We start from the raw sequence: 27033 nt of genomic DNA, 5'->3' as shown, positions 1-27033 counted from the left end.
TAATATAGCACTGTGTCATGCCAGGGGATGGTCTGGTTAATATAGCACTGTGCCATGCCAGGGGATGGTCTGGTTAATATAGCACTGTGTCATGCCAGGGGATGGTCTGGTTAATATAGCACTGTGTCATGCCAGGGGATGGTCTGGTTAATATAGCACTGTGCCATGCCAGGGGATGGTCTGGTTAATATAGTGCTGGGTCATGCCAGGGGATGGTCTGGTTAATATAGCACTGTGCCATGCCAGGGGATGGTCTGGTTAATATAGCACTGCACCATGCCAGGGGATGGTCTGGTTAATATAGCACTGTGCCATGCCAGGGGATGGTCTGGTTAATATAGCACTGTGCCAGGGGATGGTCTGGTTAATATAGCGATGTGCCAGGGGATGGTCTGGTTAATATAGCACTGTGCCATGCCAGGGGATGGTCTGGTTAATATAGCACTGCACCATGCAGGGGATGGTCTGGTTAATATAGCACTGTGCCATGCCAGGGGATGGTCTGGTTAATATAGCACTGTGTCATGCCAGGGATGGGCTGGTTAATATAGCACTGTGCCATGCCAGGGGATAGTCTGGTTAATATAGCGCTGTGTCAGGGGATGGTCTGGTTAATATAGCACTGTGCCATGCCAGGGGATGGTCTGGTTAATATAGCACTGTGCCATGCCAGGGGATGGTCTGGTTAATATAGCACTGTGTCATGCCAGGGGATGGTCTGGTTAATATAGCACTGTGTCATGCCAGGGGATGGTCTGGTTAATATAGCACTGTGCCATGCCAGGGGATGGTCTGGTTAATATAGCACTTGTCATGCCAGGGGATGGTCTGGTTAATATAGGCACATGCCAGGGATTATAGCCATGCCAGGGGATGGTCTGGTTAATATAGCACTGTGTCATGCCAGGGGATGGTCTGGTTAATATAGCACTGTGCCATGCCAGGGGATGGTCTGGTTAATATAGCACTGTGCCATGCCAGGGGATGGTCTGGTTAATATAGCACTGTGTCATGCCAGGGGATGGTCTGGTTAATATAGCACTGTGTCATGCCAGGGGATGGTTCTGGTTAATATAGCACTGTGTCATGCCAGGGGATGGTCTGGTTAATATAGCACTGTGTCATGCCAGGGGATGGTCTGGTTAATATAGCACTGTGTCATGCCAGGGGATGGTCTGGTTAATATAGCACTGTGTCATGCCAGGGGATGGTCTGGTTAATATAGCACTGTGTCATGCCAGGGGATGGTCTGGTTAATATAGCACTGTGTCATGCCAGGGGATGGTCTGGTTAATATAGCACTGTGTCATGCCAGGGGGATGGTCTGGTTAATATAGCACTGTGCCATGCCAGGGGATGGTCTGGTTAATATAGCACTGCACCATGCCAGGGGATGGTCTGGTTATATTAGCACTGTGCCATGCCAGGGGATGGTCTGGTTAATATAGCACTGTGCCAGGGGATGGTCTGGTTAATATAGCGCTGTGCCAGGGGATGGTCTGGTTAATATAGCACTGTGCCATGCCAGGGGATGGTCTGGTTAATATAGCACTGTGTCATGCCAGGGGATGGGCTGGTTAATATAGCACTGTGCCATGCCAGGGGATAGTCTGGTTAATATAGCGCTGTGTCAGGGGATGGTCTGGTTAATATAGCACTGTGCCATGCCAGGGGATGGTCTGGTTAATATAGCACTGTGCCATGCCAGGGGATGGTCTGGTTAATATAGCACTGTGTCATGCCAGGGGATGGTCTGGTTAATATAGCACTGTGTCATGCCAGGGGATGGTCTGGTTAATATAGCACTGTGTCATGCCAGGGGATGGTCTGGTTAATGTAGCACTGTGCCATGCCAGGGGATGGTCTGGTTAATATAGCACTGTGTCATGCCAGGGGATGGTCTGGTTAATATAGCACTGTGTCATGCCAGGGGATGGTCTGGTTAATATAGCACTGTGCCATGCCAGGGGATGGTCTGGTTAATATAGCGCTGTGTCATGCCAGGGGATGGTCTGGTTAATATAGCACTGTGTCATGCCAGGGGATGGTCTGGTTAATATAGCACTGTGTCATGCCAGGGGATGGTCTGGTTAATATAGCACTGTGCCATGCCAGGGGATGGTCTGGTTAATATAGCACTGTGTCATGCCAGGGGATGGTCTGGTTAATATAGCACTGCACCATGCCAGGGGATGGTCTGGTTAATATAGCACTGTGTCATGCCAGGGGATGGTCTGGTTAATATAGCACTGTGCCATTCCAGGGGATGGTCTGGTTAATATAGCACTGTGCCATGCCAGGGGATGGTCTGGTTAATATAGAACTGTGCCATGCCAGGGGATGGTCTGGTTAATATAGCACTGTGTCATGCCAGGGGATGGTCTGGTTAATATAGCACTGTGTCATGCCAGGGGATGGTCTGGTTAATATAGCACTGTGTCATGCCAGGGGATGGTCTGGTTAATATAGCACTGTGTCATGCCAGGGGATGGTCTGGTTAATATAGCACTGTGTCATGCCAGGGGATGGTCTGGTTAATATAGCACTGTGCCATGCCAGGGGATGGTCTGGTTAATATAGCGCTGGGTCATGCCAGGGGATGGTCTGGTTAATATAGCACTGTGCCATGCCAGGGGATGGTCTGGTTAATATAGCACTGCACCATGCCAGGGGATGGTCTCGTTAATATAGCACTGTGCCATGCCAGGGGATGGTCTGGTTAATATAGCACTGTGCCAGGGGATGGTCTGGTTAATATAGCGCTGTGCCAGGGGATGGTCTGGTTAATATAGCACTGTGCCATGCCAGGGGATGGTCTGGTTAATATAGCACTGCACCATGCAGGGGATGGTCTGGTTAATATAGCACTGTGCCATGCCAGGGGATGGTCTGGTTAATATAGCACTGTTTCATGCCAGGGGATGGGCTGGTTAATATAGCACTGTGCCATGCCAGGGGATGGTCTGGTTAATATAGCGCTGTGTCAGGCGATGGTCTGGTTAATATAGCACTGTGCCATGCCAGGGGATGGTCTGGTTAATATAGCACTGTGCCATGCCAGGGGATGGTCTGGTTAATATAGCACTGTGTCATGCCAGGGGAATCCTGGTTAATATAGCACTGTGCCGGGGGATGGTCTGGTTAATATAGCACTGTGCCATGCCAGGGGATTGTCTGGTTAATATAGCGCTGTGTCATGCCAGGGGATGGTCTGGTTAATATAGCACTGTGCCATGCCAGGGGATGGTCTGGTTAATATAGCACTGTGCCATGCCAGGGGATGGTCTGGTTAATATAGCACTGTGTCATGCCAGGGGATGGTCTGGTTAATATAGCACTGTGTCATGCCAGGGGATGGTCTGGTTAATATAGCACTGTGCCATGCCAGGGGATGGTCTGGTTAATATAGCACTGTGTCATGCCAGGGGATGGTCTGGTTAATATAGCGCTGTGTCATGCCAGGGGATAGTCTGGTTAATATAGCACTGTGTCATGCCAGGGGATGGTCTGGTTAATATAGCACTGTGCCATGCCAGGGGATGGTCTGGTTAATATAGCGCTGTGTCATGCCAGGGGATGGTCTGGTTAATATAGCACTGTGCCATGCCAGGGGATGGTCTGGTTAATATAGCACTGTGTCATGCCAGGGGATGGTCTGGTTAATATAGCACTGTGTCATGCCAGGGGATGGTCTGGTTAATATAGCACTGCACCATGCCATGGGATGGTCTGGTTAATATAGCACTGTGCCAGGGGATGGTCTGGTTAATATAGCACTGTGTCATGCCAGGGGATGGTCTGGTTAATATAGCACTGTGTCATGCCAGGGGGTGGTCTGGTTAATATAGCACTGTGCCAGGGGATGGTCTGGTTAATATAGCACTGTGTCATGCCAGGGGATGGTCTGGTTAATATAGCACTGTGCCAGGGGATGGTCTGGTTAATATAGCACTGTGTCATGCCAGGGGATGGTCTGTGTTAATATAGCACTGCGCCATGCCAGGGGATGGTCTGGTTAATATAGCACTGTGTCATGCCAGGGGATGGTCTGTGTTAATATAGCACTGCGCCATGCCAGGGGATGGTCTGGTTAATATAGCACTGTGTCATGCCAGGGGATGGTCTGGTTAATATAGCGCTGTGTCATGCCAGGGGATGGTGTGGTTAATATAGCACTGCACCATGCCAGGGGATGGTCTGGTTAATATAGCACTGTGCCTTGCCAGGGGATGGTCTGTGTTAATATAGCACTGTGCCATGGCAGGGGATGGTCTGGTTAATATAGCACTGTGCCTTGCCAGGGGATGGTCTGGTTAATATAGCACTGTGCCATGCCAGGGGATGGTCTGTGTTAATATAGCACTGTGCCATGCCAGGGGATGGTCTGGTTAATATAGCACTGTGCCATGCCAGGGGATGGTCTGTGTTAATATAGCACTGCACCATGCCAGGGGATGGTCTGGTTAATATAGCACTGTGCCATGCCAGGGGATGGTCTGGTTAATATAGCACTGTGCCAGGGGATGGTCTGGTTAATATAGCACTGTGTCATGCCAGGGGATGGTCTGGTTAATATAGCACTGTGTCATGCCAGGGGATGGTCTGGTTAATATAGCACTGTGCCATGCCAGGGGATGGTCTGGTTAATATAGCACTGTGCCATGCCAGGGGATGGTCTGGTTAATATAGCACTGCGCCATGCCAGGGGATGGTCTGTGTTAATATAGCACTGTGCCATGCCAGGGGATGCTCTGGTTAATATAGCACTGCACCATGCCAGGGGATGGTCTGGTTAATATAGCACTGTGCCATGCCAGGGGATGGTCTGGTTAATATAGCACTGTGCCATGCCAGGGGATGGTCTGTGTTAATATAGCACTGTGTCATGCCAGGGGATGGTCTGTGTTAATATAGCACTGTGCCATGCCAGGGGATGGTCTGGTTAATATAGCACTGCACCATGCCAGGGGATGGTCTGGTTAATATAGCACTGCGCCATGCCAGGGGATGGTCTGGTTAATATAGCACTGTGCCATGCCAGGGGATGGTCTGGTTAATATAGCACTGTGCCATGCCAGGGGATGGTCTGGTTAATATAGCACTGTGTCATGCCAGGGGATGGTCTGGTTAATATAGCACTGTGTCATGCCAGGGGATGGTCTGTGTTAATATAGCACTGTGCCATGCCAGGGGATGGTCTGGTTAATATAGCACTGTGTCATGCCAGGGGATGGTCTGGTTAATATAGCACTGTGTCATGCCAGGGGATGGTCTGTGTTAATATAGCACTGTGCCCAACCAGGGGATGGTCTGGTTAATATAGCACTGTGCCATGCCAGGGGATGGTCTGTGTTAATATAGCACTGTGCCATGCCAGGGGATGGTCTGGTTAATATAGCACTGTGCCATACCAGGGGATGGTCTGTGTGGAAGATACGGTTGCTTATGTTCCCATTTTTATAATAGTCCGCAAAAAGTGTATCTTGATTTTCCATAAGGAGCTTGATTTTGTACTATTTTCATGTCTTATTATTCTTTACATACAGAGGGTAATGTATTTTAATTACCTCTGAACAGCGGGAGGGTGCTTCTAAGGCCTCTCCATTTGGTTGGGGCTCTCCTGCCATTGTTGGGCTCAAGAGCTTTAACACCTCTCACTTGACACGTCAGTGCTAATTGAAGTTGTATCAAGCTTGGTAGCCTTAACTTAGCATTCAGTCCTTATAAACTAAAATATATCATTGTGATGTATTTTTCTTCATGGTTTTTTGGAAATAATATATAGCTTCAGGCTATTACTCAGTCAGTTCCAGGTTGGATGGTGTTTTCAGGTCTCTGTTTTTTTGCCCAGAGCATTTGCTGTATAGCTTGGGAATAATAATCTTTGGTAGTTGTAAGCCTTCCAGGTAATTCTGTAATTCTGTCCAAAATCAGGTTGTAGGTTTCGAGTTTTGATTTGGAGTGAAGGTTATGTTGTGGAGGGTAGTATCCTGTATATGTCCTGGTGACATAGTGAAGGTTATGTTGTGGAGGGTAGTATCCTGTATATGTCCTGGTGACATAGTGAAGGTTATGTTGTGGAGGGTAGCATCCTGTATATGTCCTGGTGACATAGTGTTGTGGAGGGTAGTATCCTGTATATGTCCTGGTGACATAGTGTTGTGGAGGGTAGTATCCTGTATATGTCCTGGTGACATAGTGAAGGTTATGTTGTGGAGGGTAGTATCCTGTATATGTCCTGGTGACATAGTGTTGTGGAGGGTAGTATCCTGTATATGTCCTGGTGACATAGTGTTGTGGAGGGTAGTATCCTGTATATGTCCTGGTGACATAGTGTTGTGGAGGGTAGTATCCTGTATATGTCCTGGTGGCATAGTGTTGTGGAGGGTAGTATCCTGTATATGTCCTTGCCAAAGAATCCAAGTTTATCTATCTTTTTTTTAAGAACATGCTGTAAAATGCAGAAGCTCATCTGCTCATGACCTCTCTCTCTCTCTCTCTCTCTCTCTCTCTCTCTCTCTCTCTCTCTCTCTCTCTCTCTCTCTCTCTCTCTCTCTCTCTCTCTCTCTCCATCTCTCTCTCTCTCTCTCTCTCTCTCCATCTCTCTCTCTCTCTCTCTCTCTCTCTCTCTCTCTCCATCTCTCTCTCTCTCTCTCTCTCTCTCTCTCTCTCTCCATCTCTCTCTCTCTCTCTCTCTCTCTCTCTCTCTCTCTCCATCTCTCTCTCTCTCTCTCTCTCCATCTCTCTCTCTCTCTCTCCATCTCTCTCTCTCTCTCTCTCCATCTCTCTCTCTCTCTATCTCTCTCTCCATCTCCATCTCTCTGTTCATCTCGCTCTGTCTCTCTCTCTCTCTCCATCTCTCTCTTTCTCCGTCTCTCTCTCTCTTAATCTCTCCGTCCATCTCTCTCCATCCATCTCTCTCTCTCCATCCATCTCTCTATCTCCATCTCCCTCTCTTTCTTCATATCTCTGTCCATCTCTCTCTCTCTGTCCATCTCTCTCTCTCTGTCCATCTCTCTCTCTCTCTTTTCATCTCTCTCTCCATCTTTCTCTCTCTCCATCTCTCTCTCTTTCTCCATCTCTCTCTCTCTCTATCTCTCTCTTTTCATCTCTCCATCTCTATCTCCATCTTTCTCTCTCTCTCTTCATCTCTCTCTCTCTCTTTTCATCTCTCTCTTCATCTCTCTCTCTCAGCCTGTGACTGTGACCCCCGGGGCATAGATACCTCTCAGTGTGGCCAGAAGACAGGCCACTGCGTGTGTCAACAGGGGGTGTCGGGCGTGCGTTGTGATCAGTGTGCCCGGGGCTTCTCAGGCCAGTTCCCTAACTGCCAGCCTTGCCACCAGTGCTTTGGGGACTGGGACCGGGTGGTACAGAACCTGGCTGTCCGAACCAAAACCCTGTCGGAGCGGGCTCTGGAGATCCAGACCACGGGCCTGACTGGAGCCTATGAGAAGGCCTTCAGAGACCTGGAGGAGAAGCTGGCACGGGTACAGGGCATCGTCAATGCCCGCAACACCACCACAGAGGCAGTCAGCAGCCTGATGGAGCTCATTGAAGACCTCAGGTACAAGGCATACACACTGACACTATTATACTTTACATAACAATACACATACAAAGGTAGACTCTGTCTGAATAAAGATTCACCATGAATACCCCTCTCCTCCAGTTGTGTAGTTGAGCTGTAATTTCTGTCTCCCTTTCTCTTGCAGGTCTCAGATAGGGGAGACCACAGATGTACTGAATCATCTGGAGGGAGACCTGACCAGTGTGGGGAACAGTAATGTTGAGGCCAGTAATGAGCTCAGTGCTCTAGAGAGAGAGGCCAAAGAGCTCAACCTGACCTCAGATCAGCTCCACCGCCAACTGGACATCCTGAAAAACTCAAACTTCCTGGGTGAGCAGAGATGTCCTGTCCCCCTTCCACCAGAGGGATTCTGGGATACGTAGTGCCTTAACCTCTCTAGGGTATGTGGGACGGTAGCGTCTCACCTCGTCAACAGCCAGTGAAACTGCAGGGCGCCAAATTCAAAACAACAGAAATCCCATAATTAAAATTCCTCAAACATACATGTATTTTACACCATTTTAAAGATACACTTGTTGTAAATCCAGCCACAGTGTCCGATTTCAAATAGGCTTTAAAACGAAAGCAGACCAAATGATTATGTTAGGTGAGTGCCTATTCACAGAAAAACACAGCCATTTTTCCAGCCAAAGAGAGGAGTCACAAAAAGCAGAAATATAGATACAATGAATCACTAACCTTTGATGATCTTCATCAGATGACACTCATGGGACTTCATGTTACACAATACATGTATGTTTTGTTCGATAAAGTTCATATTTATATCCAAAAATCTCAGTTTACATTGGCGTGTTATGTTCAGTAGTTCAAAACATCCGGTGATTTTGCAGAGAGCCACATCAATTTACAGAAATAGTCATCATAAATGTTGATGAAAATTAGATCCACTTCTCCTTAATGCAACCGCTGTGTCAGATTTAAAAAAAACTTTACGGAAAAAGCAAACCATGCATTAATCTGAGTACGGCGCTAAGACGACAAATCAACCCAAAGAGATATCCGCAATGTTGGAGTCAACATAAGTCAGAAATAGCATTATAAATATTCACTTACCTTTGATGATCTTCATCAGAATCCACTCCCAGGAATCCCAGTTCCACAATAAATGTTTGTTTTGTTCGATAATGTCCATCATTTATGTCCAAATTCCTCCTTGTTGTTAGCGCATTACAGTCTGTAGAAACATGTCAAACGATGTATAGAATCAATTTTTAGGATGTTTTTAACATAAATCTTCAATAATGTTCCAACCGGAGAATTCCTTTGTCTTCAGAAATGCGATGGAACGCAGCTAACTCTCACATGAACGCGCATGGTCAGCGCATGGTCAGCTCGTGGCACTCTGGGAGAGACCTTACTCAATCTCCTCTCATTCGCCCCCACTTCACAGTAGAAGCATCAAACAAGGTTCTATAGACTGTTGACATCTAGTGGAAGCCTTAGGAAGTGCAACATGACCCCATTTCCACTGTATCTTGGATAAGCAAAGAGTTGAAAACCTACAAACCTCAGATTTCCCACTTCCTGGTTGGAACTTTTCTCAGGTTTTTGCCTGCCATATGAGTTCTGTTATACGACATCATTCAAACAGACATCATTCAAACAGTTTTAGAAACTTCAGAGTGTTTTCTATCCAAATCTACTAATAATATGCATATCCTAGGATCTGGGCCTGAGTAGCAGGCAGTTTACTCTGGGCACACTTTTCATCCAGACGTGAAAATACTGCCCCCTATCCCAAATAAGTTAATGGCTGGTGTTATTAATGTTTTTTTTGTAGAAATACTTTTGAAATATTAGTTAAATGTGTCTTTCTTATTATTGGGCCCCTCTCCTTCCCCCAGGTGCATATGAAAGCATCCGTAGCTCCTATAATAAGTCCCGGGACGCAGAGCGGCGAGCCAACCAGTCCACCACTACCACGCCCAGCACTGTCAGCCAATCAGCAGACACCCGCCGCAAGACAGAACGCCTCATCTCTGCCAAGAAAGACGACTTCAACCGCAAGAACGCCGCCAACAAGCGAGCCCTGGGGGACCTCAATGCCAAGGCACAAACCCTGGACATGAAGAAGATCAACGAGAAGGTGAGCAAGCATGAACATAAACAGCTAGATACAAATGGTCAGCGTTCATGGAAAGTTATGAAAATCTACTAATCTGATACATGTTTCACCCCACCCCCTTTGACCAGGTCTGTGGGGCCCCTGGCGATTCCCCCTGTGTAGAGAGCCATTGCGGAGGGGCGGGTTGCCGTGACGACGAGGGGAACAGGCACTGTGGAGGCCTGAACTGCAACGGTGCTGTAGCGATGGCAGAGAACGCCTTGGAGAAGTCTAAGCACGCAGAGAAAGAGCTGAACGTAGCCATGGGGGAGGTAGAGGAGCTCTTCCACAAGGTCAGTTACTCCAAGTGGACATACATACTCCTTCATAGATAAACCCAAACTGTCTTGACAGGAAAGGAAGACCTGCTATCTATTGTGGCATGTCATTAATGCATACAGTGGGGCAAAAAAGTATTTAGTCAGCCACCAATTGTGCAAGTTCTCCCACTTAAAAATATGAGAGAGGCCTGTAATTTTCATCATAGGTACACTTCAACTATGACAGACAAAATGAGGAAAAAAAATCCAAAAAAATCACATTGTAGGATTTTTAATGAATTTATTTGCCAATTATGGTGGAAAATAAGTATTTGGTCACCTACAAACAAGCAAGATTTCTGGCTCTCACAGACCTGTAACTTCTTCTTTAAGAGGCTCCTCTGTCCTCCACTCGTTACCTGTATTAATGGCACCTGTTTGAACTTGTTATCAGTATAAAAGACACCTGTCCACAACCTCAAACAGTCACACTCCAAACTCCACTATGGCCAAGACCAAAGAGCTGTCAAAGGACACCAGAAACAAAATTGTAGACCTGCACCAGGCTGGGAAGACTGAATATGCAATAGGTAAGCAGATTGGTTTGAAGAAATCAACTGTGGGAGCAATTATTAGGAAATGGAAGACATACAAGACCACTGATAATCTCCCTCGATCTGGGGCTCCACGCAAGATCTCACCCCGTGGGGTCAAAATGATCACAAGAACGGTGAGCAAAAATCCCAGAACCACACGGGGGGACCTAGTGAATGACCTGCAGAGAGCTGGGACCAAAGTAACAAAGCCTACCATCAGTAACACACTATGCCGCCAGGGACTCAAATCCTGCAGTGCCAGACGTGTCCCCCTGCTTAAGCCAGTACATGTCCAGGCCCGTCTGAAGTTTGCTAGAGAGCATTTGGATGATCCAGAAGAAGATTGGGAGAATGTCATATAGTCAGATGAAACCAATATAGAACTTTTTGGTAAAAACTCAACTCGTCGTGTTTGGAGGACAAAGAATGCTGAGTTGCATCCAAAGATCACCATACCTACTGTGAAGCATGGGGGTGGAAACATCATGCTTTGGGGCTGTTTTTCTGCAAAGGGACCAGGACGACTGATCCGTGTAAAGGAAAGAATGAATGGGGCCATGTATCGTGAGATTTTGAGTGAAAACCTCCTTCCATCAGCAAGGGCATTGAAGATGAAACGTGGCTGGGTCTTTCAGCATGACAATGATCCCAAACACACCGCCCGGGCAACGAAGGAGTGGCTTCGTAAGAAGCATTTCAAGGCCCTGGAGTGGCCTAGCCAGTCTCCAGATCTCAACCCCATAGAAAATCTTTGGAGGGAGTTGAAAGTCCGTGTTGCCCAGCAACAGCCCCAAAACATCACTGCTCTAGAGGAGATCTGCATGGAGGAATGGGCCAAAATACCAGCAACAGTGTGTGAAAACCTTGTGAAGACTTACAGAAAACGTTTGACCTCTGTCATTGCCAACAAAGGGTATATAACAAAGTATTGAGATAAACTTTTGTTATTGACCAAATACTTATTTTCCACCATAATTTGCAAATAAATTCATAAAAAATCCTACAATGTGATTTTCTAGAAAAAAAATTCTCATTTTGTCTGTCATAGTTGAAGTGTACCTATGATGAAAATTACAGGCCTCTCTCATCTTTTTAAGTGGGAGAACTTGCACAATTGGTGGCTGACTAAATACTTTTTTGCCCCACTGTACATACCCCTGTATCACCTTCAGTATGAGGGTACATTTACATTTGAGTCATTTAGCAGACACTTATTCAGAGCGACTTACAGTTAATGCATTCACTAGGTGAGATAACGACATGTCACAGTTATAGTAGGTAAAACGTTTCTACAATGAAGGAGCTCTCAGCAAAGTCGGGGGAATTGATAACAGTTATCCCTGGTTCTCTGTATCCCCCTGTTTGGCTTCTCAGGTGGCAGATGCCAAGAGCAAGGCGGAGGCGGCAAAGGGTAAAGCCCAGGCAGCTCTGGACAAGGCCACTAACACCAAGAACAAGGTGGAGCGCTCCAACAACGACCTGCGGGACCTCATCAAGCAGATCCGAGACTTCCTCATGCGTGAGTTAGCTACTAGGAAAACATTTTTGGAAAAGTGACAGAGAATTCAGATATTAGAGGAAAAGTGAGTTCAGACCTTGGCTACATGGGACCATACAAGCAATTTATCCTCACCTCAGGATTGTCATCATGATCAGCATCATAATCATTAAGTATTAACTTCCAATCTGCGTCAAAAATCTCTTTGCTGATCTGAATATCTTTTTTTGTCTCCTTGCAGAGGAGGGTGCTGATCCAGACAGCATTGAAACGGTGGCTAACCGTGTCCTGGAGCTGTCCATCCCAGCCTCACCACAGCAGATCAGACACCTGGCAGAGGAGATCAAGGACCGGGTCCAAAGCCTCTCTAACGTAGACGCCATTCTGAAACAGACACAGGACGACGTGCGCAAAGCAGAGCAGCTTCTGCAGGAGGCCAAGAAGGCCAGGTGTGTGTGTGTGTGTGTGTGTGTGTGTGTGTGTGTGTGTGTGTGTGTGTGTCTGTGTCTGTGTGTGTGTGTGTGTGTGTGTGTGTGTGTGTGTGTGTGTGTGTGTGTGTATCTTGTATGTAGAGGGTTATACGTTATAACATTATCAAGTCAAAGAGAATAGTCCAGCACAGCGAAACGCTCCTGAGTCCAACATGTGTTTCCGTTCTGTAGGAATCGGGCAGACGGGGTGAAATCCACAGCAGAGACGGTGAAACGGGCACTTGAGGACGCTAAGACGGCCCAGGCTGCAGCGGAGAAGGCCATACAGCGAGCTAAGGTTGACATTGGTGAAACGGAGGTCCGACTAGCACAGGTACAGTAGGAACTCAACTGAGTAGACGCCATCTGTATTCTGTTTGATGGGATGAGTGTCACGTTCCTGACCTTATTTCCTTTGTTTAGTCTTTGTTTAGTTGGTCAGGACGTGAGCTGGGTGGGTGTAGTCTATGTTTTGTGTTTCTATGTTGGGTTTGTTGTTTGGCCTAATATGGTTCTCAATCAGAGGCAGGTGTTTTGCATTGTCTCTGATTGGGAACCATATTAAGGTAGCCTGTTTGCATTGTGGGTGATTGTTTCCTGTCTTTGTGTTCTGCACCAGATAGGACTGTTTTCACATTTATTGTTTTGTAGCTTGTAGTGTTCACGTTATTATTCTTTATTAAACATGTTGAACACTAGCCGCGCTGCGTTTTGGTCCTCTCCTTCATCCCAGGAAGAAAGCCGTTACAATGAGGGGATCAAGAGATAATACATTCCTGATATTTTCCCTGCTCGTAGATCGAGTCTGAAACCTCCAGCAGTGAACATGACCTGAATAATGCCATGGACCGCCTTGGCAACCTGGGTCGGGAGATTGACGGTCTGAAACTCAAACGTGCAAAAAACAGCATGGCAGCAGCTCGAGCTGAGGAGACAGCCACTATGGCACGGGACAAAGCCAATGATGCCAAGCAGGTGTGTGTGTGTTCATTCTATGTATGTGTGTGTTCATTTTATGTGTATATTTAGGACTGTAACACTGTGACTGTTACTAATTATGCTGTCTTATTTCTCTCAGATTTTAGATGGTGAGCTGACAGATAAGTATCACACAGTGCAGGACTTGGTGGACAGGAAAGCCAAGACCGTCCAGGAGGCCAAAAAGACAGCAGGGCGCCTGAGAGACGAGGCCAAGGAGCTACTGAAAGACGCCCAGAACAAGCTCCAGAGACTAGCAGGTGTGTGGCAGGGACCCTGGAGGGAACTGGGTCTCGTTGTTTAATTAAGAGCAGCATTGTTTTTGATTTACACAAGCTAACCTTGGAGAATAGCGAAGGCAACATTGCCCTTTTGTGGTTCAACAGTGCCACTGTATTGTCTGAATTTGTCTGATGGTGGTGTACTCAAACCAGAGAACAAACTGTACATTTTACATTTTAGTCATTTGAGGAAAAAATTATGAACCCGCACACTGCTCTTGATAGTATCACTGCTCTTGATAGTATCACTGCTTTTTAATAAGCTTTAGGTATCGGCCTCACGGCCTTCGTCAAACATTTTAGTCATTTAGCAGACGCTCTTATCCAGAGCGACGTGCAGTCATTTTCAGATAGCTGGGTGAGACAACCACATATCACAGGCATAGTAAGTACACTTTTCCTCAATAAAGTAGTTATCTACTTTTAGATAGGAGTCAAGATTATTATATATATTTTTCTATTTATTTAAGATACTCTTTGAACAGGTAAGGTTTCAGGTGCTTTGGGAAGATGGGCAGGGACTCTGCTATCCTAGCTTCAGAGGGAAGCTGGTTCCACCATTGGGGTGCCAGGACAGGTCTACAGTATGTCAGTCAGCCAAGTCTGGTTATTCTGAGATTAAACATTAAGATATAAACTTGACACACTTTATATCCACAGAACTAGAGAAAGACTATGAAGAGAACCAGAAAAAGTTGGAGGGCAAAGCCCGGCAGTTGGACGGCCTAGAAGACAAGATGAAGGCTATCCTCAACGACATCAACAAACAGATTCAGATCTACAACACCTGTCAGTAAACAGGGACCTGGCCGAGTTGAACCAAACACTGACTGACTGCAGACACTCTATGAACCTACTATTGCTTTACTCTCTTGTAGGGTGTACACTGTATGCGCTCTAGTGGGGAACTCAGTACTGCACCTACAGCCATGGTGCTTATCCAACTACACTGTGTAACTGTGTCTTTTTGATTGTAAGATTTCACACATCTAATATAACATTGTGTGCCCTCAGTGTATTACTGTGTGACTTTCAACTGAAGGATAGAAGTGGCTCCACATGACATTTACGAAAATAATAATCCATTTGTGTGTGTGAAGAATACGAAAATGTGCAAATATGTTTCGCCTCAACTCAGATCATCCTCCCAAATACTGCCACATTCAGAATATAAATAATGCCAAAAAAGTACTTATGAATAGATTGTTCTGGAAAAACAATGAGCAAAAGTTGTTATGTGTACTGACTGAGGATGAACCAGGGGATGATTGGTTACTTTGACATGGTTTCTGATCTCTCCTGGATTAAATGATGGGATGCTTGTTCTCTTTAAACACTACATAGACTCAATGGTTGGTATTGTTTCTGTAATTGAGAGAAAGCTTTTTGGAGTTGCCTGAAAATAAATACTGAAAAAGTATTTCCACCCTCCAGTGTAGGGAAACTGAAATTGTGTGACTAATTAAACTGGAACACCATCAATGCACATAATAAACATACATTGCATATGCAATGGTGGGGAGAGAGGTGTGGATCACCTAAGGAGAATATTGTAAAAAATGGTCATGTCTAGACTAGTTCATGTCATATTCAACATCGCTCTATAATAAACCACATATAATAGGCCTGTTTTACTAATCTCATGCTCTGGTTTCATAGCTGCCTTCCTGTAGAACCAGCCAAGAAACCTTTGTCACATGGGAGAATCTCAATAGACATTTTTCAATTGCACAATTCTCGCGTCCTCTCGCCTCCTTCTCAAAACCCATTGGAGGAGAAGGTCAAAGGGGCGGGACCTTTGGCTTTCTCATCCAATGGATTATTAGAAGGAAGCGAAGAGAGAGGATGCGAGGAGACTGCAATTGAGATTTTACCATTGTGCGGGGTTGGTTTTTACAGTGCCGCCTCAGCCTGCCTGCCTCCAGGAAGTGGTCAGTCTTCTAAGTGGATTTCGGTTTGGACTGTTTTTGTTCCTAAACAAAGTGCGAGTCATTTCCCGTGGGCTGGTAGAGTAATTTAGGTTGAAGCGATTTATCGTTTTGTTGCCATTCACGTCACCTATATTTGATTAAAATATTTAGGAATCTATAAGAGATGGGACCTGGATAACGAGAATATTCTAGAAACACTAGAGTACGGGGTTTCGATTGCGGGAAGGGGTGAGCAGAGGCCCGCGGCCGTCAAGGAGCTTAGGGAGGGCTGAAGAAGTACGGACTCGCCGGCCATTGTGCACAAAGACGGGGAGACGACACTCCAAATTATACATGTTTTGTAAGTAGTCGGTCATACTGGCTAGTATTTTTAGAAATGTTCAATTATAAGTCATGAGGCGATATTGTCAATATGTATTGTTTGTTTAGCTTGTCAACAACTGACAAACGTTAGGTAGCTAAATTGGCTAACAAGCTAATGACATTCGCCAGAATTGCTAGTAATTTAGCTAGGACGATAAAGCTAGTTGGCTAACTGTTGTTAGCTTAGCTAACCTTAGCCGGCTAGCTAGATAGCCAGGTAACGTTACATTGGCAATTTATCCCTGTTAATGACATTATAGCGATCACCTGTTAACATTTTAATGTTGAATTGTCAGATTTAAAAAAAATAACTGATTGGCCAATGATCATTGATAGCCACGTAACTTATTTTAGCATGCTAGCTAACTTAGTTAGCTAGCTACCTAACGTTAAGTAACTGGTCGTCACTAGCTAACAAATAACTTGCCGCATGAACATGACGCCATTGCATTGAGGGTAAAGAGACAGTGGCAGAAATTTACATAAAGGTTTAATGTTAGGTATACTATTATTAACCAAAAGCAATGGGTAAAGTAAACAACAATAGTCTAGCTATCACTTAAAGACATTGTAGTTAACGTTAGTTAGCATTGTACCGAAGGTAACGTAGATATTTTAGAGTCACATTGTCTTGCAATCCAGGGTGCAACATCCAAGGCAAAATATTCAAGATAGCTAGCTAGATACAGTAGCTAATATCACAAATAGTTGGGATACTCAATAAGACAGCCACCCCAAGTCATCTTGGTAGTAAATGCAGAGATATTTATTGCAATGTTTGCAGACAGAATCCAATCTGATCAATGTACTGGGAATGTTTAAAATGTGAGTTTTATCTGAATGGGGTGAGGTTTCAAATTTGATTTTGTGCATGTGTAAATTATTTAATTGATCATATATTCTATAACCTACTATATACACCACAGATCACATTCTTTATGACTCTTATGTAGCTCTGCAACACTCATTCATAACTGTGGTGGGTCCCCTGACTCTTTTCAGGACCCCTGATTCTGTTCCGGGAGATTTCTGACCTGTATCATCGCCAAGATAGCTGGACCGGGTAGAAAGCGGCACACCTCAGAACCAGACCCCAGCGGCAGCAGTGACGCCGGCGACGGGCGGCCCGTGAGCGCCAAGCGCCTGAAGATGGCCAGCAGCAGTGAGTCAGGCCGGCGGAATGGGGGTCAGCGCGGCGCAGATGACAGCACCAGCAAGAAGAAGCAGAAGGACAGGGCCAACCAGGAGAGCAGGGAGGCCAAGCGAGCAGCAGCAGGGGCCAACGCAGAGCACAAGAAAGGTGAAATGTTTGAAGGGGAGAGATTTGTCTGTGGTTAACTTGGCAAGGCACGAGGGTACATCCCTGAGATGCTGCTTTATTAGCATTGGTAGATTGTTTGCTGAGAGCAAGTCTTTTTGCCTGCGTTTACACGGCAGCCCAATTTTGATATTGTTTTCCCACTTTTGACCAATGTGTTACTGGGAGCACACTGCCTGCCCTCCAGGACATCTACAGCACCCGGTGTCACGGGAAGGCCAAAAAATAATCAAGGACCTGAGCCACGGCCCATTCACCCCGCTACCATCTAGAAGGCGGAGACATTACAGGTGCATCAAATCTGGGACCGAGAAACTGGAAAAACAGCTTCTATCTCCAGGCCATCAGACTGTTAAATAGTCACCACTAGCCCAGCCCTGAACCTTAGTCACTGCTACTAATCGGCTACAACCCTGCACCTTAGAGACTGCTGCCCTATGTACATAGTCATTGAACCCTGGTCACTTTTTAATAATGTTTACATACTGTTTTACACACTTCATATGTATGTACTGTATTCTAGTCAAGGTTCGTCCTATATAACTACTGCTGTACACACCTTTTCTATTCATATATAGTCTATTCACACCATTCTATATATTTTCTGTACTCTATCATTGCTCGTTCTGATATTTATTTTAATTTGGGGGATTTGTGTGTATTGTTAGGTATTACTGCACTGTTGGAGCTTGAAACAGAAAAATATATGTAGGGGACTTCTTTTGATTTGGCCAATCAGATCATTTCACATAAGGTCTTTTTGTTGTTGTTGCTGATCTCATTGGTCAGAAGACCAGTTAGTGAAGAAAAAAAATCAGCCTTATGTTGAGCCTATTTTGATTTGTATATGACATAAAATCTGATGATAAATGGGGGAGACTAGTGGTGTTGAACAGTACTTGAAGTTTGCTTTGTGTCATCTCTGCAGTGTTTTCCATTAGCGCCGTTGGCTAATCAGCCGGTTACAGACACATTTTCAGCCGCCTACTTTTTCCACTTCGTATTAAAGATGCATTATGCAGAAATCGATCCGCTATTTCCTGGTTGCTCAATTCTAATTTCAGTTTCTGTGACAAAACAAGCATGTGTAGTGTAGAGAATCATTGTACCATCTTAACTGCTGTGAAATACCTTTTTCATGAACAAATATATTGTTTTAGTGTTTTCATCTGTTTGAAGCTGCTGTACAAATCTGAACATAAAAGACACAAAGATCAAACTTAAGAATGGGAAGAATAGAAATGGCGTACATAAAATAGATCTACTTCGAATTCTATTGGTCACATACACACGCTTAGCAGATGTTATTGCGGTTGTAGGGAAATGCTTGTATTCCTAGCTCCAACAGTGCAGTATATGTACAGTAATAGTAAAATAGGATGGCCTTGACTAGAATACAGTATATACATATGAAATGGTTAAAACAATATGTAAACATTATTAAAGTGACCAGTCTTCCATTATTAAACAGTGTTCTATGTACATAGGGCATCAGCAGCCTCTACGGTGCAGGGTTGAGTAACCTGGGTGGTAGCCAGCTAGTGACAGTGACAAAGTTCAGGGCAGGATACTGGGAGGAGACTGGCTAGTAATGGCTATGTAACAGTCTAATGACCTTGGGAAAGAAGCTGTTTTTCCGTCTCAGTCCCAGCTTTGATGCACCTGTACTAACCTCGCGTTCTGGATGAAAGTGGGGTGAATGGCTCGTGACCCTGGTGACTGAGGTCCTTGATAATCTTCTTGACCTTCCTGTGACACCGAGTGCTGTAGATGTCCCGAAGGGCAGGCAGTGTGCTCCCGGTGACGCGTTGGGCTGACCGCACCACCCTCTGGAGAGCCCTGTGGTTGCGGACGGTGCAGTTGTCGTACCAGGCGGTGATAAAACATGGCGGCCATGTCTATCGGCACCATACCACTTCTTAGACTTACTTTCAATGAGAATGACATAACTGTAACACGCATTTCTATGTGGATTTGGTCTGGTCGCCCAAAAAAGTTACATATTGCAGCTTTAACTAGGCTACTTTTCATTTACAACTTTTAATTCGCTAGTCCGTCGATTCCTCTCCTGCCATAATGACTGATAGGCATTTTCTGCCTGTTAATCACAAAGCAGCCGATGACAGGGAAACACAGTCTGCTGTCTGTCCTGCTTCCCGGTCTAATTTGTGTGATGTGGTTAGTTGCAGTAGAATGTCTTGACACTGAGGGAGAGCGCATGATGCTTGTGAATTTGCACGTCCCGTGTAAATGTAAGTGGTAACGATGAGTCGAAATCCACCTAGCCATAATTATTGTTTTCTGGCACAATCGTTTATTTTCTTTCATGTGCTTCACATAGCTGTCCACGTGGAGTCGTGTGACATTGGCTATTTACTGTGCATTGATTGACAACTAGTCAACAGTTAGTGTATAAAAGGTGTCAAACTGACTGAATAAAGTCGATCTCTTATATCCCTTTGCCATTCATAAATCATGCAACGTGATTATACTGTATGTCCGTCGCATCGGGACAAGTAAACCAATAGTTTTTTTTTAGGTTTCCTTTCCTAGGATGTCAGGGCTTGCCAGAGTGACTTTCGTCTCGTTAGTCATTGTAGCCTACCGAATCGCTTCGGTGAGAGAGCCGTTCATTTGTTTCCCACATTTTTAATAGGCTTTTGGTTACCCTAACTTTTTTTGGCGATTATCTGCTGATACATTCTGAAAACATTTGATAATGGTGCCTATGGTTACCTGTCAGAATTATATCCTGACTATTTTAATAAATCCAATGGGTATTTGTTTTGCGAACTCGACCACCTCACGGCGCAACGCCTCCCCTATTTGACCTAGGTAGTTTGTGTATATGTATTGATATGTAGGCTACGTGCGCCTTTTAAAAAATGTATGTAGTTCTGTCCTTGAGCTGTAGTTGTCTATTAATGTTCTGTATTATGTCATGTTTCATGTGGACCCCATGAAGAGTAGCTGCTGCTTTTGCAACAGCTAATGGGGATCCTAATAAAATACCGTTACATGAACGCTAAACACATTTGTTTTTGTTGTGGACTTAGAACACTCCTGTTGTTTTTCTATAAAAAAAATATATTTTTCAGAGTGAACCAGGAAAACGGAAACCTGAGAACTAACAGGCGAAAACAGAGTTTGCGAAAGAAAATGTATTAAATAGATTTTTATAGGGGCCTACCTATTGTACATTTTAGATTCATTTAGGCTCATGTAAAATCAGAATTATATAATAAGTAAGACTGAAACCCTTCTATTTCAATTTAACCTGAAATACACTGCTCAAAAAAATAAAGGGAACACTAAAATAACACATCCTAGATCTGAATGAATGAAATATTCTTATTAAATACTTTTTTCTTTACATAGTTGAATGTGCTGACAACAAAATCACACAAATTATCAATGGAAATCAAATTTATCAACCCATGGAGGTCTGGATTTGGAGTCACACTCAAAATTAAAGTGGAAAACCACACTACAGGCTGATCCAACTTTGTAATGTCCTTTAACAAGTCAAAATGAGGCTCAGTAGTGTGTGTGGCCTCCACGTGCCTGTATGACCTCCCTACAACGCCTGGGCATGCTCCTGATGAGTTGACCTCCTCCACGTGCCTGTATGACCGCCTCCACGTGCCTGTATGACCTCCCTACAACGCCTCCATGCTCTGGATACTACGCTGACAGACACAGCAAACCTTCTTGCCACAGCTCGCATTGATGTGCCATCCTGGATGAGCTGCACTACCTGAGCCACTTATGTGGGTTGTAGACTCCATCTCATGCTACCACTAGAGTGAAAGCACCGCCAGCATTCAAAAGTGACCAAAACATCAGCCAGGAAGCATAGGAACTGAGAAGTGGTCTGTGGTCACCACCTACAGAACCACTCCTTTATTGGGGGTGTCTTGCTAATTGCCTATAATTTCCACCTGTTGTCTATTCCATTTGCACAACAGCATGTGAAATTTATTGTCAATCAGTGTTGCTTCCTAAGTGGACAGTTTGATTTCACAGAAGTGTGATTGACTTGGAGTTACATTGTGTTGTTTAAGTGTTCCCTTTATTTTTTTGAGCAGTGTATATCTTTCTAGATAATGTGGGCTATTTACTTCATCTTTTTCAGGTTGAATAAAATACATAGTTTGAGGAACAAACATCATTGTTGCAATTTATATCTTGCAGTAAAACTAGAAGTCCTGGATGGCAGAAAGCTTGGCCCCAGTGATGTACTGGGCCGGACGCACTACCCTCTGTAGCGCCTTGCGGTCGGAGGCCGAGGAGTTGCCATACCAGGCAGTGTTGCAACCAGTCAGGATGCTCTCGATGGTGCAGCTGTAGAACGTTTTGAGGATCTGGGGACCCATGCCAAATCTTTTCAGTCTCCTGAGGGGGAAAAGGCCTTGTCGTGCCCTCTTCATAACTTTCTTGGTATGTTTGGACCATGGGTAGTTTGTTGGTGATGTGGAACTTGAAACTCTCGAACCGTTCCACTACAGCCCTGTCGATGTGAATGGGGATGTGTTCAGCCCTCCTTTTCCTGTAGTCCACGATCATCTCCTTTGTCTTGCTCACGTTGAGGGAGAGGTTGTTGTCCTGGCACCACACTGCCTGGTCTCTGACCTCCCTATAGGCTGTCTCATTGTTGTCGGTATTCAGGCCTACCACTGTTGTCATCGGCAGACTTAATGATAGTGTTGGAGTCGTGCTTGGCCACGCAGTCATGGGTGAACAGGGAGTACAGGAGGGGACTAAGCACGCACCCCTGAGGGGCCCCCGTGTTGAGGATCAGCGTGGCAGATGTGTTGTTGCCTACACTTACCACCTAGGGGCAGCCTGTAAAGAAAGTCCAGGATCCAGTTGCAGAGGGAGATGTTTAGTCCCAGGGTCCTTAGCTTAGTGATGAGCTTTGTGGGTACTATGGGGTTGAATGCTGAGCTGTATTCAATGAACAGGATTCTCACATAGGTGTTCCTGTTGTACAGGTGGGAAAGGGCAGTGTGGAGTGCGTTTGAGATTGCATCATCTGTGGATCTGTTGGGGTGGTATGCAAATTGGAGTGGGTCTGGGGTTTCCGGGATGATTGTGTTGATGTGAGCCATGACCAGCCTCTCAAAGCACTTCATGGCTACCGACGTGAGTGCTACAGGGCGGTAGACATTTAGGCAGGTTACGTTGGCTTTCTTGGGCATAGGGACGATGGTGGTCTGCTTGAAACATATACACTCCCGTTCTAAAGTTTGGGGTCACTTAGAAATGTCTGTTTATGAAAGAAAATCTTTTTTTTGTGTCCATTTTAAAATAACACCAAATTGATCAGAAATACAGTGAAGACATTGTTAATGTTGTAAATGACCATTGTAGCTGGAAACGGTTGTTTTTGTAATGGAATATCTACATTTATCATCAACCATCACTTCTGTGTTCCAGTGGCACGTTGTGTTAGCTAATCCAAGTTTATCATTTTAAAAGGCTAATTGATCATTAGAAAACCCTTTTGCAATTATGTTAGCACGGCTGAAAACTGTTGTCCTGATTTAAAAAAGCAATAAAACTGGCTTTCTTTAGACTAGTTGAGTATCTGGAGAATCAGCATTTGTGGGTTCTGTAACTGGCTCAAAATGGCCAGAAACAAAGACCTTTCTTCTGAAACTCGTCAGTCTATTCTTGTTCTGAGAAATGAAGGATATTCCATGTGAGAAATTGCCAAGAAACTGAAGATCTCGTACAACGCTGTGTACTACTCCCTTCACAGAACAGAGCAAATTGGCTCTAACCAGAATAGAAAGAGGAGTGGGAGACCCCGGTGCACAACTGAGCAAGAGGACAAGTACATTAGTGTCTAGTTTGAGAAATGTCTATATATTGTCTGAAATTGAGATGTCATCCCTGATGGAGGGGGCTAATGCCTGATCACCAGCCACTCACGTTAGCTAATAGTGTGGCCAATGGTGTGGTTTTGGAGGGCCTCCTCTTGCTAAATGCATATAGGGGAAACACTGGCTGGTATTGGTAGGTATCATGCGCTGGTTGCTGCTCTGCTTAATGCTGAAGAGTTGTAATCCTAGCTGATGTAAGGCCGGATCCAGGGAAACGGGCTTTGTCACGGTCACGAGAGAAAGCTGCTGTGCCTCTCCCTGCTCTGCTGTCTGCTGTTTCCAACTAGAACGCATTACCCCAATCAATTCAGAGGGCTGGCCGGCCAGCATGATTCTCCACCCACACAGCATCCTCCTCTTGCCTCATCTAGCTACCCTCGGTCCCATTGTCCACACTATATCCTTTGTGTCCTTCCAATGCCTTGGCTGTTGTCTTTTCCATTCACTGATTCGCACCAAGCACCTCCCCAGTTTCTTTCATATTTTAGTGGTGTAACACATTAGTAAAATTCCTATCATACTTTCAATGTATGTGGAACTATGTGCAAGTGACAGGCCTTTCAACAATTTCTAGAAAACGACAGATACTACGGACTAGCCTAGTGGTAAAAGCCATTTCGTTCAAAGGAGGACAAACGTCAATGGTGATGTCATAGTGGACCGTAGCCGGGTCTATGGAGAAGGGGGTCACATGGATTACAGCCCGACTGGGAGCCCAGCTGTAGAGGGGTTGGTGTTGCCTGGGACATTTTACAGCTTGTCTGTGTGTGTGTGTGAGAGCGAGGGTGTGTTGTATACTGTGTGTGTGTGTGAGAGAGTAGTATACTATGTGTGTGTGAGATAGCAGGAGAATAAACAAGAGTCTGTAGTAGTGGTGAACATGAGCACCGTAGTAGACTAGCTGAACTCCCATAAATGACCTGCACGCACTGCCAAGAAGAGAACCCCAGGCTTTATGCTGACTCAAGAGAACATGAGGTTGTTTGAGGGCCTTTCAACTTAGAGGGCAGGTGCTGCAGCTTCACAGTGACGAAAGGTAGGTTGGCTGAGCATTGCCAATGTTTGTGATTTCTTATTTCATTTTTTAAAATATATATCAGAATTAGGATTATTTGTATTTTATTTTGTATGTTTGTGAATTTTAACAAGCTGTCATTTGGGAGTGTCTCTGGTGAAACAAATGTTTTAGCAGTGGATTCATTTTTCTACCGTCCAAAGAAGTTAATGTTGCATTCGGAAATTATTCAGACCCCTTGACTTGTTCCACGTTTTATTACGTTACATCCTTATACTTAAATTAATCAATCTATACACAATACCCCATAATGACAAAGAAAAACAGGCTTTTAGAAGTTATTGCAAATAATTGTATGTGTGCATTTCTGTAAATCTAGTCTTTTGTGATGCTGCAGTATTTTGAAGCAGTTTTCAGATGAGGAATGCATTGATCTATATCTTGTGGTAATTGTATAGGTATAGTAAATCTAGTCCTCTAACTAAATTATATCTAGTCTAGGGTTGAATGGGGGAAACCCGGTTACCGGATTTACCTCTCAAAACCACTCCCCTTTCCCGGGATGAATAACTGAGCGAAACCGGTAAATTATTTATATGAACAGCATGGCGTGAAATGGAATTAATAAATGATATGCCATGTCTCAATCTGGCTTCTCTACGGCCTCGGCGTGATGAATCAACGCTCTGGGTGGGGACAGACAGCCTGTCAGTATGGAGCGCAGTTCACAATGCTTGTAGACCTATCATCTCATCATGGTAACAGGTAGGCCTACATTTGCTGCAGCATAATCTATTTTGCGGTAATATAATGACCCAATGCGCGTCTAATTTACCCATCTCCATCTGGCTTTCGGGGGTCACCTTGTTTTAAAAAAAATTGCAGCTGCAGAGTTTTAAAAACAGCATATCGCTGGAATATCGTTGCGTTAAATCAGCGCAGGCGCGAGCTCTCCATTAACTCCATTCAAATTGCATCCAAAATACAGTTGAAGTCGGAAGTTTACATACACTTAGGTTGGAGTCATTAAAACTCGTTTTTCAACCACTCCACAAATTTCTTGTTAACAAACTATAGTTTTGGCAAGTCGGTTAGCACATCTACTTTGTGCATGGAACAAGTAATTTTTCCAACAATTGTTTACAGACAGATTATTTCACTTATAATTCACTGTATCACAATTCCAGTGGGTCAGAAGTTTACATACACTAAGTTGGCTGTGCCTTTTAAGCGGCTTGGAAAATTCCAGAAAATTATGTCATGGCTTTAGAAGATTCTGATAGGCTAAATGACATAATTTGAGTCAATTGAAGGTGTACCTGTGGATGTATTTCAAGGCCTACCTTCAAACTCAGTGCCTCTTTGCTTGACATCATGGGAAAATCAAAAGAAATCAGCCATGACCTCAGGAAAAAAATTGAGGAAAAAAATTGTAGACCTCCACAAGTCTGGTTCATCCTTGGGAGCAATTTCCAAATGCCTTAACGTACCACGTTCATCTGTACAAACAATAAACACCATGGGACCACGCAGCCTTCATACCGCTCAGGAAGGAGACACGCTCTGTCGCCTAGAGATGAATGTACTTTGGTGCAAAAAGTGCAAATCAATCCCAGAACAACAGCAAAGGACCTTGTGAAGATGCTGGAAGAAACAGGTACAAAAGTATCTATATCCACAGTAAAACGAGTCCTATATCGACATAACCTGAAAGGCTGCTCAGCAAGGAAGAAGCCAATGCTCCAAAACTGCCATAAAAATGACAGACTACGGTTTGCAACTGCACATGGGGACGAAGATCGTACTTTTTGGAGAAATGTCCTCTGGTCTGATGAAACAAAAATAGAACTGTTTGGCCATAATGACCATTGCTATGTTTGGAGGAGAAATGGGGATGCTTGCAAGCCGAAGAACACCATCCCAACCGTGAAGCACGGGGGTGGCAGCATCATGTTGTGGAGATGCTTTGCTGCAGGAGGGACTGGTGCACTTCACAAAATAGATGGCATCATGATGAAGGGAAATTATGTGGATATATTGACGCAACATCTTAAGACATTAGTCAGGAAGTAAAAGCTTGGTCGCAAATGGGTCTTCCAAATGGACAATGACCCCAAGCATACTTCCAAAGTTGTGGCGAAATGGCTTAAGGACAACAAAGTCAAGGTATTGGAGTGGCCATCACAAAGCCTTGACCACCATCCTATAGAACATATGTGGGCAGAACTGAAAAAGCGTGTGCTAGCAAGGCGGCCTACAAACCTGACTCAATTACACCAGCTCTGTCAGGAGAAATGGGCCAAATTCACCCAACTTATTGTGGAAAGCTTGTGGAAGGCTACCCGAAACGTTTGACCCAAGTTAAACAATTTAAAGGCAATGCTACCAAATACTAATTGAGTGTATGTAAACTTCTGACCCACTGGGAATGTGATGAAAGTAATAAAAGCTGAAATAAATCATTCTCTCTACTATTATTCTGACAGTCCAAATTCTTAAAATAAAGTGGTGATCCTAACTGACCTAAGACAGGGAATTTTTACTAGGATTAAATGTCAGGATTTGTGAAACTGAGTTTAAATGTATTTGGCTAAGGTGTATGTAGACTTCCGACTTCAATGTAGATAATCCTGTTCTAGATATATAGGGCTATATACAGTATATATAGATGTCCTAGCCTCCCTCTTTCAGGTAATACATTCAATGCAGTATTAGCCTTATATTTAAGCTAATTTAATGA

The 27033-nt window shown here is 44.6% G+C and overlaps 2 protein-coding genes across 7 annotated transcripts in view; both read left to right on the top strand.

The window, feature by feature from the left end:
- The first annotated feature begins 863 nt into the window (after positions 1 to 863).
- LOC120061696 (laminin subunit beta-2-like) lies at positions 864 to 15250 on the top strand. Its single transcript, XM_039011589.1, has 11 exons — positions 864 to 876; positions 7195 to 7567; positions 7716 to 7900; positions 9436 to 9677; positions 9785 to 9988; positions 11926 to 12070; positions 12291 to 12498; positions 12712 to 12853; positions 13318 to 13494; positions 13598 to 13757; positions 14439 to 15250. Exons 1-11 carry the CDS (start codon positions 864 to 866, stop codon positions 14573 to 14575), a joined length of 1986 nt encoding a protein of 661 aa, XP_038867517.1. The 3' UTR covers positions 14576 to 15250.
- Positions 15251 to 15683: 433 nt separating this feature from the next.
- The window catches only part of LOC120061469 (ubiquitin carboxyl-terminal hydrolase 19-like), a 34246-nt gene continuing 22896 nt past the window's right edge, over positions 15684 to 27033 (top strand). For all 6 annotated transcript variants that reach the window (XM_039011305.1, XM_039011304.1, XM_039011301.1 and 3 more), the window contains exons 1-2: positions 15684 to 16049; positions 17075 to 17372. In XM_039011305.1, coding sequence (XP_038867233.1) covers positions 17222 to 17372 — 151 coding nt within the window. In that variant the 5' untranslated portion in view covers positions 15684 to 16049; positions 17075 to 17221. The remainder of the gene's footprint in view (positions 16050 to 17074; positions 17373 to 27033) is intronic.

This window comes from Salvelinus namaycush, chromosome 16, assembly GCF_016432855.1.
Source record: "Salvelinus namaycush isolate Seneca chromosome 16, SaNama_1.0, whole genome shotgun sequence".
NCBI lineage: Eukaryota > Metazoa > Chordata > Actinopteri > Salmoniformes > Salmonidae > Salvelinus > Salvelinus namaycush.
Note: the sequence above shows the minus strand (reverse complement) of the source record. Positions and strands in the feature narration are given on the sequence as shown.

What these genes read in the sequence shown, in the direction of transcription:
- LOC120061696 (XM_039011589.1), top strand. An exon ending in GATCCGAGACTTCCTCATGC is followed by an intron (nt 12,071 to 12,290) that starts GTGAGTTAGCTA and finishes GTCTCCTTGCAG; the next exon opens with AGGAGGGTGCTGATCCAGAC. An exon ending in CGGAGGTCCGACTAGCACAG is followed by an intron (nt 12,854 to 13,317) that starts GTACAGTAGGAA and finishes CCCTGCTCGTAG; the next exon opens with ATCGAGTCTGAAACCTCCAG.